This window comes from Hyalella azteca, unplaced genomic scaffold, assembly GCF_000764305.2.
Source record: "Hyalella azteca isolate HAZT.00-mixed unplaced genomic scaffold, Hazt_2.0.2 contig7882, whole genome shotgun sequence".
In the NCBI taxonomy this organism is placed as follows: Eukaryota; Metazoa; Arthropoda; class Malacostraca; order Amphipoda; family Hyalellidae; genus Hyalella; species Hyalella azteca.
Genome location: NW_025937992.1, coordinates 595,032 through 609,678, shown reverse-complemented (window position 1 = coordinate 609,678; position 14,647 = coordinate 595,032). Strand labels below are relative to the sequence as shown.

At 38.2% G+C, this 14,647-nt stretch overlaps 1 protein-coding gene across 1 annotated transcript; it reads left to right on the top strand.

Annotated features, from left to right (window-relative positions):
- The first annotated feature begins 13,868 nt into the window (after window positions 1-13,868).
- LOC108681385 (nucleolin-like) lies at window positions 13,869-14,360 on the top strand. Its single transcript, XM_018170404.1, has 2 exons — window positions 13,869-13,902; window positions 14,047-14,360. Exons 1-2 carry the CDS (start codon window positions 13,869-13,871, stop codon window positions 14,358-14,360), a joined length of 348 nt encoding a protein of 115 aa, XP_018025893.1.
- Window positions 14,361-14,647: the final 287 nt, after the last annotated feature.

Genomic DNA, 14,647 nt, shown 5'->3' with positions numbered 1-14,647 from the left:
CTATGATGGATATTTTCAATACCTGTAATTTTGAATGATATTTTTGAGGTGGAATTATCTTCACCGAAAAAATTGAATATGTATCAGCACGCATCGCACAGAAAACATGACGAATAATTCGAACAAAATAAATAAATATTGAAAATTCGTTGAAAAACATCACTATATATTGTCCGTCACTGAAAGCTGCGGCTCTTACCACCGCCACATTCCAGGCGGAAATGACTTACTGGCAGAAAAATATTTACCTTTATTTTAGTTGGTGAAAAACTGACTGTGCCGCGGTGAGCGTGAAGTGCAAGATAAATGAACGAACACATGTCCAAACTTTTACAAAAATGGTCACTGCATTTTGCATGCCCAAAAACATATAGCGAACACAATTCTACGTTTTTTTACGTTCATTGTTTTCACAGCAATATCGACATCCAAAATAAGGATTCAGTGTAAAAAGTCATTTATGGCAATTTTACAAATCTATTAAAATTTACATTGTCACTGGTATGAAGAAATTTGTATAAATAACTTTATAAATTTGAATTATTTAATAAAATTTTAAAATATTCTATCATATTACTTTCAAGAGAATTCCTGTGACAGGATGAAAGCTGTAGCAGGTCCCAGGGACGTCCAATATTCCAGAGCAGGGATGAACGCGTCCTGCTGGAGGCTCCCTAACGCGTGCGTAGATATCACAGAGAGAAGCAAAGTTTTTTAAAGGATATTTATCGAAATAAACAATAAAGGAAAATTCTTACATTAGCTTAAAAAATTGCATTTAATACACTTTACTTGCCGGAAAACTCAATTTGTAATATTGTATTTAACACGAACCATATTAGTGGAATACACACATCTAAAATCAAGCATCAGCGAATAAAGCAAATGCAGAGAAATTTCACACCCACCGATCGACTATTGTAGCCTATATTATAAATTTGAAATCTCATTTACCACTAAAAGACGGACGACCCTAAACATATCTGATAATATATCTGCTTTGTTGGATTTTGCGCCTAGTAATCAAACAGCAGCAATCTAATTACTATCCAATAATCAAGCAATGAGATCACCGGATCGTTACATTTTAATGGTCATCAATGAATGACGTCACGTAATGCACTCAAATAAATCAATAGTCGAGCTTAGCCAACTCTGAAGTAAAAACTATTGAAGCAATCAACATTTTTCTGATCAATTAGTTCTCGATGAGATCAATTAGTTCTCGATGTTTAAGTCTTAATCGTTCATTTGAGCAGCATAATGTTCAGGAAAATCAATCCATAAGAAGATAATAAAAAAGTTTGACATAATTTATTATAGAACATTGCAAATACGTATAGCACCAGGGCGACGTTGCATCGAAGACAATTTACGTGAATTTGTATTGCCTTAAACTCATGCCTAAACTTTAAATGGCTATTTTAAAACAGTGACTGTGAAATAAAAGAAAGCCCAGCAGTATCAGCCCCACTTATAGCTCTCGCACTCCAATTTCCACAGTTATTTTTACCTGAATAACTTCACTTTGCGGTCCTCCCGAGTTGTTATCAGTCCTGAACGGAAAATTTCGTAAAGAATGTTTTCTGCCTCGCGCAGGTGGTGCAAAAAGTTAATTATCGCGGTTGACGTTTAATTAGGGATTCATTAATTGGTTAATTGCAGAAGTCGTGCCAGAGGGTCGCCTTAATTATATAGAAGCAAGAGTGCAGGACTCATTATCAAGGCACTACCGTAACCACTCACGTATTCATTGAGTTCGTTACTTCATTCAATTTCTAATGACCAGAGGCTGCAAAAAAACCAGGGACGAAATCGATGCAATAATTCAGTATGAAGATCTGGTCTTTGAACAATACCAGTAAGTCTATGGTTTATGAGTTAAGTAAGCAAATATAAATAACCAAAATCCGAATTTATCTTTACCTTCATATTAATTCGAACAGGGCAAGACATTAGTATTATTTCTTGCAAACGCATCTTGAATTTCATGAGTGAGGTTTTCACTGTGCTTCTCATTTTCTTAGAATTTAATAGAAATAAATAATACAATTTTCAGCTATTGAATGTAAACTTGGGTATTCCAAGTTAATTATCATTTTGCCCTTTAAGGCAATCAACAGCACACGCTTCTTCAACCAATAGATATCTTAAATATTAATCCCGGAATTACGTAAAGGGCTGCTTGCAAGCCTGCTAAACTTGACCTTTTAATTTTAATCTCTAATTAACCCACGTCCATGAGCAAGTAAAATATGCTAACACAATTTAATATTTTGAACTAATACCCAATTTTAGTCTCCCAGTTTGACGTTGAAATTTTTGATGACTTGTGAAGTAGAAATGTTTCGTATTTCTTGGATTCCAAAATCGAGTTCCTCTTCATTAAGGTAAGGAGACGTCAAGGGCTCTTATAGTCTTAATTGTGTGATCTTGAAGGATGAAATCAGGAATATATTTGAATCAGTTTTATGTTCTTTCAACTCAATACAAAAAATTAAACTCAAGTTAATGACGGGAGGGACGATGATAATTGAGTGATGATTGAAAAAAAAATTTCAACAGATAACCTAGAGAAACCACAACTAGTCGTGAGATATTGGTAGCTAATTAAACTTACTAAAATATTGATAAACACACAAGTGGAAAAAAACGAGTGAAAGTGCTCTCGATTAAATCCATTTGGAACCTCGAACAAATAACGCAAAATTTATTAATATTTAAATCCTTAATTTCTCTTACAAATATTCATGAGGAATGACTGTCGACCATTGGATTTAAATTATTTTTCGAAATTTAAAAAAATTTATAACTTCTCCAAGAATATCATATTTTATCTGTTGACTCTTCTTCAATTTTTCACAAAAGTATTTTTGTATACATTTCAAAGTACAAAGTCCTTTCAAAATTTCGAATAATTTATAGGATCAGCTGAGCGTTTAAATACTTATTGTTAACTCAAGCAAGTGTTAACTTTTAGTACCAACCAATGTTCAGTGGTTCATTGATAGCCATGGAAAAGGATCACATGCCACCGAAACATTACATTTTATTAAAATATTTCGTATTTTCAATTCTGGTTTATGATGGCAAAAAAAGCGACTGCCATATTAAATTAGTCAGACTCATGGGACTCCGAACTTTAATAAGGTTTAAATTAGCACGTGTTAACCGAATTTTAAAAAGGTTTAAATTAACACGTTTTAACCGAATTTTAATAAGGTATAAATTAACTCGTGTTCAGGACACAATCCAGAATTGGCCGAGCACCAACACGTCTCCCCAGGCCCCGCTAATTAAATAACAAATGAGCAATGCCAACAGGAAGCAGCTCTGTTTGCTGTTGTTTGTTCTGTTTGCTGTTGTTTGTTCTGTTTGCTGTTGTTTGTTCACCAAACATCTCAGTGGCTGCAGGAAATTAACAGCAAACAGCCTTGCATTTCATGCAGAATTTTCATGAAGCCCGCATGTTTTACGTTGATGCAAGTGTAATAAGAGACCACTACTTCTCAGATCAAACTGAAGTTTATTCGAAATGATCAGGTAATTTTAGAGCTTTTTTCAATTTCCACACCATAAACAAAGTGTAGGCGATTTGCTGAAAATATTCAATATTTCTTTATTTTTCACGTCAAATCTTTTGATGTCTAAGCTGAATATTAAACTAAGACATAACTGAAAGCTAAAAAATGCAGTAATTTAAGCCACAGTTAGACTCTGGCGGAAAATTTTTCATTAATATAATTTTTTTAATTTTGGATTAAATATAAACCAAGGATAAATATTACAACGTCAGAAACTGGATCCTGGTCCACTCAAAATGGATTTGTAAAGGCACAAATAGTGAACTGGAACTCCACTTCTACTTCCACCGAATATTAATGTGTCCGCGTAAATTATGCCTGTTTATTGTCTAGTTTCACGACAATAGCATTCGCCTTATCTTAATGTCGCCTCGGAGGGCGATATCTTAATATCGCTTTAATGTCTTTAATGTGCTGCTCTAACACACCAGGCGAGCTCAAATGGCGAAGAACCCAAACCACTGCATTGCTAATCTACGCGGATTTCTCTTCTAGAAAAAAATTCATGTAGCTCAGTAGTCGTCTGGACAGCCATGCTACAGTAAAGTCATGTAGCTCAGTAATGTGCTGGTCAGCCATGCTACAGTAAAGTCATGTAGATCTGTTGTCTGTTAGTCAGCCATGCTACAGTAAAGCAGTGTAGCTCAGTAGACTGCTGGTCAGCCATGCCACAGTAAAGTCATGTAGCTCAGTGGTTTGCTGGTCAGCCATGCTACAGTAAAGTCATGTAGCTCAGTAGTTCATGCTACAGTAAAGTCATGTAGCTCAGTAGACTGCTGGTCAGCTATGCTACAGTAAAGTCATGTAGCTCAGTAGTTTGCTGGTGAGCCTTGCTACAGTAAAGTTATGTAGCTCAGTAGACTGCTGGTCAGTCATGCTACAGTAAAGACGTGTAGCTCACTAGACTGCTGGTCAGCCATGCTACAATATTTCATTTTAGGACTAATATGTCAGGGAGCGTGCAGGTGACAGTCATTAAGGCTCCGCTATTTACCTAATGTGTACCTAATTAGTCGCCTAAAAAATGGTTTACAAATGAACCACTTCAGTAAAATGCAATGAGCTTATACGTACCTGGTCATTGCATTCACTCGAGAGTACGAAACAATAATACAAATTTTGTCTCTCATTTAAACTGTGGAAAACGCAGAGCATTACGACTCGACTCGACTCCTGCATTCATTCGAGAGTACGAAACAACAATACAAATTTTGTCTCTCATTTAAACCTCATATCTGTGCGTGTGCTCCTTGGTGGAGGAAATTATCACAGGAGTTCAGCACCATACAGTGAGAGCAACCACCACATATCTCATGCAAACCGGTCGATTATCTACCATGTAGCTGGTGAAGAGCACTGGATCAAACAGTGATTTGCCCTAAACAAGAAAATTGTTGATAACAAGGAAAGCTCATGCCATCAAAGAAGAAAATGAAATTAAGAGACACATGATAAAGACTTAAACTAAATAACTATTGCTAAGTCCAGGTGTTATATGAGGTCAACGTGCGACTTCTTTTTCACCTACAATCTGTGTAAACTGTGGAAAAACTCGACTCGACTCGCCCTCGACTCGCCCTCGACTCGCCCTCGACTCGACTCGACTCGACTCGACTCGACCTCGATCGACTCGACTCGACTCGACTCGACTCGACTCGCCCTCGACTCGACTCGTCCTCGATTCGACTCGCCCTCGATTCGACTCGACTCGACTCGACTCGCCCTCGACTCCACTCGACTCGCCCTCGATACGTAATTGCATTCTCACAAGCTTCAGGCTACCACGGAATTCATGCAAATCATCTCTGGAAATCACAACACATTGGACAAATCTATGAGAGTCACAAATCAAAGTTAACTGGCCATGTTCTTTCGTCTAGACTGCCACATGAACAGTTTACGAACGAACAGTTCGTAAACTGTTCGTAACACAAACAGTCTACGCAGCAAGAATTTTTTTCTTTGTTCTTTTACTGCAGAGTAAAACTGTTGGTTCCAACTACTAATGAATAGGCATGAGGTTATACAATTTAGGGACCATAGAAATGCAATAAATGTTCGTGAGTGCGAAATTCCTCCTACAGCGACGATTCGCAGAAGTAACGTCCGCCTTCCGACACGCTCAAGTCTTTCAAAAGCCTTTACCCGCGCCTGCGCAACTAAATCCTGCTACCAAACGCCAAATGTTCCGCGCATTTGCAACGGTATAGAAACTATTGATTTAAATATTTTATTTAACATTATGTTGCTATTCTCGTTATCTCGTTATTCGCATATTAATTCAGCCATATTAATTTTTATCATTACTTTTCCAAAAAAATAACGATGACCAGTTTTCTAATTCCTCATTAAACTTAAGTTGATTACTGAAATAAAGTTTTGTCATATAAGTTGTGACTCCAATTTCTGACTTTTCACGTTTTTGTTAACCTATGGTTGTTGGGAAACGATTAATTTCTAAAGTCAGCTCAATATGCAATAAAAATGGGAACACGAGCCAGTTTACCCAGTGAAGTATGCCGTAACCGGGTGGTTCCGCAGAATGGGCAGAAATTAGGGACTTTATATTATGCGCTATAACTAACTGAATTCAAACTCAATGTTTCTATATAGAATGTCAATGTAAGCCATGTTATCCATATCTTGAGATAACATTACTTACCTTCGATTCAGCAAAATGGTGAGATTTGTCGCCATCGCGCACACAATTAAAATTTAGTTATATATTTGACTCTTAACTACGGTGCTAATACGTGAGGATACTTACATGAATTCATCCATGAATATGCACGAGCATGTACATAAAGGGATCGAGAAAAAGTTAATTGATGAATTCGAGAGTGAATTATTTATGTATTAATTAAAATATGTTGCATTTAAGGCATACGCGCATGGACTATATACAGGGTGCGCCACAAAAACTTACTTATTTGAAAAAATTCCTGTGCGGTTAGTTGGTCGGGTAGAGGGGCGAGAGGGAGTGCATCTGAAGGGGAAAGTTCCCAAGTTTATTTCTCGAAGTTTCTCAAATAAATTTGCTGTAGTGCAAGAATTAACTAAACGCGATTTTGTTGCCCCTCAAAATGCATGTAAAATGCTGGTTGACAACCTGCCTGAAGACGCGGTCGTTTTTTTCAGTGGCGAGGCTCATTTCCACATTTCCGGCTGCGTTAACAAGCTAAACATGCGTTATTGGTGTGGTGTAAATCCACGTGAGTTTCACCAGAAGCCACTTAACTGTGAGCGAGTTACTGTCTGGTGTGCGACGTCGGTAATGGGAATAATTGGTCCTTATTTTTTTAAGAAAACGAACGCGCAGTTACCGTTAAGGGGGCTCGTTACAGGAACATGATCGAGGAACTTTTTCTTCCAAGACTCGAAGAAATGAACTTTAGAAACGTGTGGTTTCAGCAAGATGGAGCCACAGCACACACAGCACGAGACTCGATGAATTTGTTGCGACAACATTTCCCCGACCACCTCATCTCTCTCAGAGGCGATCTCCAATGGTCGCCACGCTATCCAGGTTTGACTCCATGCGATTTCTTTTTATGGGGATATTTGAAATTTCTGGTTTATGTCGATCGACCATGGATCATAGCATACCTCAAGAACAACATTCGCGACGTCATTGCCAAAATATCGATTGATATGCTGCATAGAGTGGAAACCATTATGAAAAAAGCGACTTCATTAGTTTATGCGCAATGGAGGCCGTCATTTATGAGATTTAATTTTCAAAACTGTATGAAAAAAAAGTTGGGATACTGTTTTCTCGAATAAAAAAAAATTTAAAACAATAACTGAAGTACTTTTGTTTTTATTGACCTTTCAAATAAGTAAGTTTTTGTGGCGCACCCTGTATATTAATTACTAAGCATGTAGATTTCTAAATATCATGATGCATATATAGCATTCACGCATGAACTAATTAATTACAAAGCATGTAGATTTATTTATATTCTCAGAATTATTCCAACAATTTTACCGAAATAACGAACGTGTAACTCCTTTTCTAGACGATCCGAATCCAGTGGAGGTTGGTTGGTTGCGCACGATGGACGCGAAAGTTAAACCCAACACACACGGTTCTTGGTGCAGAGCTCTTTGCAATACTGAAGGCTCAGCAGATTTGTTGTCTGGACCCAAGACCAAGAACGCAGGACATCCTACTGTAGACCGACTCCCAGTCGGCCCTGCAAGCCATCAGAAACACCGTCAATCCCTCATACAAGGAGTACGTCTACAAAATCCAAGACGTGGTACTAGAAAGGCAAGCCCTAACTGTACTGTAATGAGTGAGAGGCCACTCAGGGGTGGAAGGCAATGAGATTGCAGACCGGGCAGCTAACATGGGCCACCAAAATGCATTTCCTGCTATGAGCACCCTAAGCATAGAGGAGACACTTACTGTCCCGAGGGAGAAACTACACAAGTGCTGGACTAGGAACTGGAAAACGACTGTTGCTCAGATTCAGAAAGGAGCTTTTTTGAGTAACAATATGGTGGAACCGCGACTTGGCCCTTGGCTTTGCCTGAAGTCCCGCAAGCTAGAATGTGCATATGCAAGAATTAGAATTGGGCATGCAGGTGTCAGGAGCTATCTGCACAGGTTTAAAATGAGTGATTCTGATCAGTGCGCCACCTGCAACACAACAGACACAATTGTTCACTTTCTTCTGGACTGTCAACGTCATGTGCAACCAAGACAGGAGCTACTAAGTAACTTGAGAAGCATCAATGTAGAACTTAACCTTTGTAATCTCCTGGGGGGAGGTAACTTTAGTGATAAGGTGTCACAGAATATCTCTCAATTTTTCAATGTATTTATTTTAAAGTCAGGTAGGATAAGTGATCTTTAGATGAGCGCCTTGCAATGCTGTATATATGCAAGCACGATAGAATTGCTAATGCATGGCAACTGCTGATATATGTTTCGATTTAGCAATTAGATCATCTAGGTTTTTTTTTCAATATTATTAATATTATAATTATGTACATATTTCTATTATTATTATAATTTTTTGTTTAATGGAGGTTGTTATATTAGCAGCCCTTACTTATCTAAATTACATTAGCAGTAACTCATTTCATTTACTAATATATGTTCCCTGTAAACTTCCACTCAATCCTGTACTGAGCTTACGTCAGCCAACCTCACAAGACGGCAGCAAATAATTTCATATACAAAGAAGCTGAAAACCACGAGCTATAAGCTCTCAGGCCCAACGGTCATCCATCTGGCAGACCTGCGGCTTTCAGTTCACTCCAAGTGGACACCCTGCAAAGAAGAATAAGAAGAAGATGGACGCGACTGACTTCTGACGAACGTTGGAGTTCAGCGCGAGTTTACAATGTTAATTTTTGTTGCTCTACAACGCAGTTATGCTCATTCGCATGAAATTTGGTTAATATTCGAACATGAGCAATCAAAATTCAGATTTAATTATATAAAACTTTATTCAGCTTTTGTCAATAAAGAGTTTTTAAGAGTATAGTGCAAGTGTCGCATGTTGGAGCTGTTCTCTATGTGATTGTTCTCTCCCTACGGACTAAGTGTTCTACCCAAAATGATATAGTACCTATATCCTTATTGATTATGCCATAGGGCAAGAAAATCGTAAATAGTGTGTTAATTTTATACTGGGATTATGCGATACACCTCTTTGCGTGTGTGATGTTTAAGATTGGGCGTTGGCGTTTGACTAGTAGGTGGTAGAGGTTGAAGTGTCTTTAGCTGAAGTTAGAGTAGGTATTAGGCTACTATCTCGGTGGTATCCTAAAATGATTATAATGACAATCAGCAGTGGAATAAGAGGGGTGTGATTCCCAGGAGAGGGGCCACCACTGGTGGAATAATCATTTGTCATGCCCTAATTTCCTACCTGCATTTACTGCTTGAAACACAACACCAGCATATAGACATCCGTGCATATATTAGGAACCATTTCATTTATATATTGCATGACATAAACTTTACCCTAGCAACTTAGAGTTGCGTGTGTTTTATTTTAATGTCGGATATTCAGTTATTTCCGCTTCAGATACTAAGTCTGCCAGTAATTGTCAGGTAGTTCTGGAAATCGGAAACTGGAGAAATTGGGCCATCTTCTAGGAGGACAGGGTGGAATTTTAGGAAATGTGGTTCATATCTGTAATTCATATTCAATTGGTTCAATTACGTGTGCTAAAAATAAAAGGGAGGACCACGTTCTGGTCTCGCTTACAATTAGTCAGGAGCACCCGTGATAAATTCCACCCTTGACTGCCCCCCCTTCGTTGCTTTGTGTACATCTTGACAAATACCAAATATTTTTTGCAGATAGTTATGGTAAACAAGTTGCTTTGGATAAAAAAATCTTGAAGTAAAATGTAAACTTGAAGTAGAGTAAAATTTAACGCGATGACTGAGTTATACAAATGAACGAGTTAGACAGATTCTGCGTATTTTCATTTTCTGTACGTCGCACACGCGATGCACCTTAAGATAACTAAGCTGACGGTTGATATTCATAATTAAGCTTAAGATTTGTGCTGTCAGAATCACCTTCTAGCCTTATCTCTGTCGAGGGCGAGCTGACTTTGTGCGACAAGGCGTCTTCCGTGTTTATTGAAATATTCTAATTTTATTATTCTTATCAATCGCTAATTTAATAAGTACATGAATTATATTCAATTTAGTATTTATATTCAATATTTGTATATTCAGTATCTACATTCATAGTCCTTGTGTTTGTATCGTCAGAACTCTGTGAACGACCACTGTAGTGCAATAGCAGCAGCATGAAACGCAGGTCGAATATGGCATCTTTAGATACTGGCCTGCATCTTCGCTACTAAAATAGGCAGATCTATAGACCTGTTTTTTTCCAAGTTATTCTGCAAGTAAAACATTTGTTCGTTTGAATTTAGTTACTATTGGGTACCACAGTTTAATAATAGATTCCAGATCGCAAAGCTAGATTCCTATATTGATCGTTATTCTCGACGCTTGGTCCCTATATCAGATGTTTGATTTAGTGCAGAGGATAAACACTGGCTGCGTGGTGACGCTGAGAATGAATGCTGAAACGTCCCTAAATGCTTTATCTTATTGATGTAAAGTTACTTCATGCGGCAGCAATCAGTGTTGGTAAAAATAATATACGTGATTTTATTCCTAATTGGAGTGATTCTCTATCCCGAGGCTTGTATAAGTAGTCTGGTCAAGCTGCTAGTAAGTAGCTTCATTGACAGCTTACCTCACTGTATCATTAAAATTAATGAAATCTTTCTTTTCCTCAAAGACTATAATTTCAACTATATAAATGCTACAAGTTTGAGAAGCATCAAGAAAATTGTCGGATATTATAATTGTGAGGTGGAACGCGAAGCTACAATGAGCCTCCATTTAGAGCAGCTTCCCCGCGATATCCTGCTAATGATCTTGCAGCGTCTTCCGCGTTCTTCGCTACTTTCTGTGGTGCAAGTGAACAGACACTTTAACAACCTCACTCGTGATCCCAGCTTGTGGAGGAAGATTTTTAAGCAACTGTTATGGCCTTCAAATGTTCCGCACTTCTGTGAGAGGTTAGTTCATTGTCATCTTTTAGTGCACCTCTCGATCCCGGAAGCATGCGATTTGGACTAGATCTTGCTGGCTGTTGGGGAGAACTGCCATAGATTGCGACACCTCGACATCAGTTATACGACAATACAGTCCACTTACGCCATCCGTAAGCTGTGCCACGACTGCCCCAATATCGAGGTTCTGTACGTCGAAGACACAACAATTCACCGACCAAAATGTTTGAGAATTATTAAACACATTGCTAGCTTGAAAAATTTGAAAATTTTGAACTTGAATAATTGTGTTTGGGTAGGTCCTCAGCACCTAACGGCGTTCAGCATCACCGAACCAAGAGTGAACTTCTTACAATTGGAACCGAGTCCAGGGGAAGACCCGGGAGAGTACGAGTTTGAAGAGTTATATGGGTTTGCCTCTTTAAAACCTTGGTTACCAGCTTCTAGATACGCACTGTTGATGACGCAGTGTTTAGAAGTATATTCCTTGTTCTACACTTCAAATGGCGATGAATCCGGCCATGATCTTGCGGAAATCATCAACATTCCGGAGCTAAGAGCCGTTTGGATGCGCATGCATAACATAAGCAGCACAACTATTACAGAGGCCTTCGTCGAGGCTAGGCCAGAATTCTTGGCGTATTTTAGGCTGGAGTTGAGCGATTCCTGTACAGACATGATGCTCCATGTGATGCTCCCACAAATGAGATCGCTTTTTTATCTGTATCTTGAAAAATTTGATGCTGTAACTTCCGAAGGCTTGGAAAGGATTTACTTGTGTAAAGAGCTTAGGATATTCTGCATAGTTGGCACTCCTCTTGGACTCCCTGTGTTCATGGGGCTAGTAAGCAATTTAAGATCCTTAAGAGTCCTTGGCCTGTACGGTGCAACCAATCTCTCCGAGAAAGACTTCAGAACTCTGGCATTGTTTGCAGCGCCTCGCGTCACCATACAACACTAATGCTATGCCACGTCTAATACGACAATTTTAAATTAGGTAATATGAATTCTTGGACGATGTTGTCTTAACGGAAGTTGACGTATACAATATAATGTTACGGCGAATATCTTCACCTTGAATCTTTTATTAATTAGAACAACTTTACTTTTTTCTCTTAAGCTCAATTTTACAATGCATTGAAGCTTTTCTTTTCCACTTCTGGTAGATTGTTCCTTAGGGTTAAATATTTATAATCATTCCAGTTTATTTAACTGAACGGTTGAACTCTAATTAACCTCTTCGTTGCACAGCTTTGTCTAGCTGGTAGAATTATCTTACTAGTGAGAAGTTATTATGTGCAACGCAAAATTAAAATCCGCTCGCATTCCTTGGAGTCATGCTCATTGTGATTCAAGAAATAATGCTTACACCTTTTCTTTTGTCGTACCTAAAAAGTTTGCCTTCGTTAAAATCGGTTGACTTTTGCGCTCAGGGCTTTGGCTCACGAGTATGAGAATTTTAGCGGATAAAATAACATGACAAATTGGTTTTAGTATTGCAATTTAACTAGGACAACTGACACGTACGTTAGTACTTATTTAGTGAAATAATATGCTACAGAGTTATTTAATGAGACAAATGTTTTAATTTCGAGATTTTAATCTGAATAAATAATTTTTTTAATATAGATGTTACTCAAGGTGCTGTTGAAAAAATATATAAAATGCTGTATATTGAAATTGTTTCTTTGAGTGGCTTGTTGACCTATTTGAACTTGAATTGCAATTTACAGTGCTGAGTTTTGAGTATTGAGTGCAGATCAAAGAGATATGTACGAAAATATCGTGCTGTGGCTGAGAAGCTACCGCGAAAGCCTATTTTTTACGAACGTGCGAGCTGCAGTCCTTCCAAGAAAGTGTGAGTAATTATGTTTCGCTCACACAATCGGACGAATAAATAGATAATAGATTCAGCTGATATTTATTCAAAATAGATGCGAATGTTTCAACTGATAATGATTAGGCCGGTTGTAGAAGGAAGCTGAATTCAAATCCTTATATACTGTAGTATTTAGATCCAAGATGAAAAGGAGTTGACAATTTTGGTGGATTGACGGTATCTATGAAGTGGTTGCGGTATTTAAAATTTCTTGTTGCCCCGATGAGTCCCCGATACTGGAAGAAAAATATTTATACTCAATAAAAATGAATTAATCGAACATTAACAATGTGACAACCTACTCTAACTTATGAATCAAATACCGACATAAATAAATAAATACAGACCTAAGATTTTGGTGCATCTCAGTGTTTAATGCAGTTAGGAGGCATAATGAAAAATAGAGGAAATCAGTTGAAGGAAGGTACTCTAGGCGGAAAATAGAAAACGACAGTTGGAGGCTTTACGTTGGAAATTTGAGATAAAGATATTGAAACGTAGGTCACAGCTAAGGAAACTAGTTCCTCGGCCTATAGCAGAGACCTCGTTCACTTGGTTCGAAATTTGATATATTAATAATTGATCGTTGAATTGCCTAGGGCACCGTAGAAAAACTTGAATACAGAGCGTAAATAAGTAATAAGATAAAAAAGCATTCTTCACACCAACGAAAAGATAGGGAAAAAGCAGCCAGGAAGACGTTTAGAACTTCTGAATCTCCCGATGCTTCTCCGGCTGAAGTCGCTGTATACTTAAGCGTTGAATGAATGAATTGATTGAATAACTGACAATTAACGCAGATTTGAGATAAAGAACGGTACGAGATGGGATGACTTTACAATATGGGTGCTGATAAAGGAATGCTGATCCCAGCTGGTACTTGCTACCTACTTAAACTGTGAAAAAACTGAATACAACAAAACTCTGAATACAACACAAACGAAACAACAACAGCAAGCTAACAAATTCAAAGGAAGAACTACAAATAATATCAATGGTGGGAAAAATTTCCCACAAAAGCGAGCAGCAGTCCTGCCAAGAAAGCGAGCAGCAGTCCTGCCAAGAAAGCGAGCAGCAGTCCTGCCAAGAAAGCGAGCAGCAGTCCTGCCAAGAAAGCGAGCAGCAGTCCTGTCAAGAAAGCGAGCAGCAGTCCTGCCAAGAAAGCGAGTAGCAGTCCTGCCAAGAAAGCGAGTAGCATTCCTGCCAAGAAAGCGAGTAGCAGTCCTGCCAAGAAAGCGAGTAGCAGTCCTGTAAAAGAAAACGAGCAGCAGTCCTGTCAAGAAAGCAAGCAGCAGGAATGTGTCATGCTAAGAAAACTATTGCATCAGAGGTGAGCCCTGCAACAAGTTCCAACAATTTCATAAAAAATTTGTGGCATGAACGATTAAACTAGCACGATTACTCCGTAAATTGGTTGCGTTTCTCTTTTGTGTATATAAAAAATGTCTCCTACGGCAATGAACCTAGAAAAAATTCAACAACAATTCTTCCTCGGTCTACAATTCATGTGATGGTTCAACCTTGATATGATTTTAGGGAACGAATGGGAGCGATCGCAGCACCTGTTGTTACTTCTTATTTAAGCGTAAAGCCGGTGTAATAATGACAGTTCAGTGAGAAT